We start from the raw sequence: 3,096 nt of genomic DNA, 5'->3' as shown, positions 1-3,096 counted from the left end.
GGATGCCGTACAGCTCTCTTGATGTTCTTCAGGTTGTGAATCTGGAGATATTGGAGCCTCGGCATACGGCCTTATGGAGGTGTGTGACGGCGCTGATATATTTCGCCGTCATAGAGTGTCACCAGATAGATCGGGTGCTACCATAGTTTGGTGGAGTACATCCCTGACCCAGCCCGCCCTCGACATCGACTTCTTGATGTCGAAGGATGGCAGAGGTGGTAATCGTTGGTTCCCGTACAGCTTGCAGTTCTGGCACCTTCATTGGGAGAGCCGGGCGGATCATGTGCTCCGGTTTGATGTTGTGCCTAACCCAGGTCCGTCACATGATTTTCTAGATTGGTGGGGTCAGCATGGTAAGAGATTCCTGTCACCTGAGCTGTATCTTGGGGATCCCAGAGCCGTGCCTATTTTGGAGGAGGCGACACAGCGAGGTGCCGGACGAGTGCCTGACATGGATCAGGTGGACGATGTTCCGGATAGGCGTCGCTTTGAGCGGAGAGCTCGTGTTGGGACACGTAGGAGCCAGCGTGAGTGGAGGTGGCTCGATCAGGCCATGGCGGAAGGAGACACTAGGGGGAGGGGTGGTGGCAGACGACGGGGCTGTAGTGGACGACGCAGGGTCTGTGCTGGAGTAGACGGGGACCATGACGAGGATGACGATGCTGAAGATCATGATGGGGCTGGTGGGGGAGACAACGGAGAGCATGATGGTGGAAGGGGTGGCAGGATGCCGGGTGGATTAGGCGGCGGGACCCCTGGCGGAGGGGGTTGAGGAGGTCATGGTGGAGATTGATATGGGTCTGGTGCGGGAGACGACTTGGGTCATAGTGGCGGGGGAGATGGAGGAGGGCCCTTTGGCGATTACTTTGTTGGTGTCCCTAGGTCTGACTAGGCAGTTCATGACAGCCAGACATGGGTTAGTTCAGGGCAGCTACTGTCAGACTTGTTGACCAGTGATGGTCTTGATGCGGGTTTCGGAGGATCACACTTTCTGGAGGAGATCAGTGCCATTATGGAGGAGGATGATGCGGCACGTCGGAGGACACATACCACCGGCACGCAGGCACAAGCTACATTCAACAAGAAGCTTCCTTGCATCCTTGCCCTTGAATATGAGGGCAAAATTTGCGGCCACATGTCGAATACAGAATGCACGGTATGCAGCAGGTGGTAGCCATCCTCCATCGGGAGCCTCAAATGCAGCCTTGATACCGTTGTGCTTATCTGATATCACCAGGAGACCCGGTTGCGGGGTCACGTGCTGCCGGAGATGGGATAGAAAAAACGACCAGGACTCTGCATTCTCACCCTTCACAAGTGCAAATGCAACAGGTAGGATGTTGGAGTTCCCGTCCTGTGCAATCGCAACGAGCAACGTACCCCCATATTTACCGTACAAGTGGGTCCCGTCGATACTCACCAACGGCTTGCAATGCCGGAATGCCTCAATACATGGTAGGAACATCTAGAAAAGCCGGTGAAAATAGGCTTGCGAGCCGTCCCCCTGCCCCCCCCCCCACTCGAACAGGACTCGTCCTCAGCACTGCAACACTGCCAGGCATCGTCATCTGAACTCCTAAGACCCACCACGACAGCTCATTGTATGACTCATCCCAATCACCGTAAATATGGGCGATGGCCTTCTGCTTCGCCAACCAGCCCTCCTATAAGTCGGCCTGAACCCAAAGTGTGCCTCCGTGGCATTCAACAGTACCTTGATGCAAACGGATGCATCAGCTCTAACCATTGGCATTATGAAGGCCGAGATCACATGATAATCAATACTCCTGTGGTCGCTCGAGATCGACGTCGCGAGACAGGTATGAGGTCCGTTGTACCGTTTTACCTCCCAAATACCCTTGCGCTGCCGGAGACTTAGTCTAATCAACCATGTACACCCGTTCCCAAATTCGGTACACTTCCCAACGTACCTGCGATAATCGAACTCCACCACTTTGTATTGTACCCCGCGTCGGATGCTATACGTCTTCACGCTTAAACAACCTCCTCTTTATCCTGAAACTGCTGACCAACCTGAAACTCTGTCAGACCTCCAGTACCCTGGGTATCTCTAGCACCAAATCCAGTGGGATCCCCAGGAACCCCCTCCTATCTCATGGCATCCAAGTCCAAAGATGAAAAGTGCGGAGGGTACTGCTGTGTCCCAGAGCTAGAACCACCGCCAGACCTAGCTGGATTACTCGCTGCAATGTCATCGCCACTGTCATCAGCAATGAGGTCCGACTCCACATCATCATCGTCATCATCATCCAGCAATGCATCACCCATACCAGCCGGTGCCCCACACTGTAAATAAGTCGGCACCCTATCCACGATACCAACCTCTCCACCACCACTGCAGTTGAGATCAACGGCGAACGATGGGGAGGCGACAGGCTCCTCCAGAGGTGCATTCACAGGCACGGACAAAGATGCACCAACAGGTCTCGAGTTAAAACCGGCTACCGTGCCTATAGTGTGGGTATTCCTGTTTGAACCCCTCGAGCTAGATACCACATCAACCAACTTTGTCAACAGCTCAGGTGTCCTGACCTCGGAAAACTGCCGACGACAATGGAAGAGGACCTGCAAATCCTCATCACTCCCTATGATGAAACAATCATAATTCACGTCATCTCGCAGCACTGAGATAGGAATGCGATAGAATAACTTCTGAACCCGTTTCACGCCTTGCAGCCCAAGTTTTTGTATGATAGAATTCACAAAGTCATCGAATCTCGTCGTAGGTCTCATAAAAATACTCAGAGGATCCTTATCAATGAACTTCACACCAGATCGTGTTTTTCTCTTAATTGACCATCTGTAATGCACCAACATTACAAAACTCTCCTCACTAGCCATTTTGTCACTCTAATGAGATGAATTCACGTTCACACCATATTTATACACGTCTGGCCCTCCATAATTCGAATCATAGTAATTCGAACTATTCTATGCATAATTCGAATAAGGTCTCTTCGAACTACCTACGATTGTGCATTGCTAGTTCGAATTGACTAGCTTCGAATTACCCTCCATATAATTCGAACAACCTTGATTCAAATTACTCATGTTTCTAGTTCGAGCTGGTTTGAT

At 51.7% G+C, this 3,096-nt stretch overlaps 1 protein-coding gene across 1 annotated transcript; it reads right to left on the bottom strand.

Moving 5' to 3' along the window:
- On the bottom strand, nt 983-2,862 carry LOC107626710. Its single transcript, XM_016329609.1, has 3 exons — nt 2,189-2,862; nt 1,715-1,931; nt 983-1,354 (listed from the first exon to the last, which is right to left on the bottom strand). Exons 1-3 carry the CDS (start codon nt 2,860-2,862, stop codon nt 983-985), a joined length of 1,263 nt encoding a protein of 420 aa, XP_016185095.1.

This window comes from Arachis ipaensis, chromosome B02, assembly GCF_000816755.2.
Source record: "Arachis ipaensis cultivar K30076 chromosome B02, Araip1.1, whole genome shotgun sequence".
Classification (NCBI taxonomy): domain Eukaryota; kingdom Viridiplantae; phylum Streptophyta; class Magnoliopsida; order Fabales; family Fabaceae; genus Arachis; species Arachis ipaensis.
The sequence above is the reverse complement of the archived record's forward strand: the minus strand, read 5'-3'. Positions and strand labels throughout refer to the sequence as shown.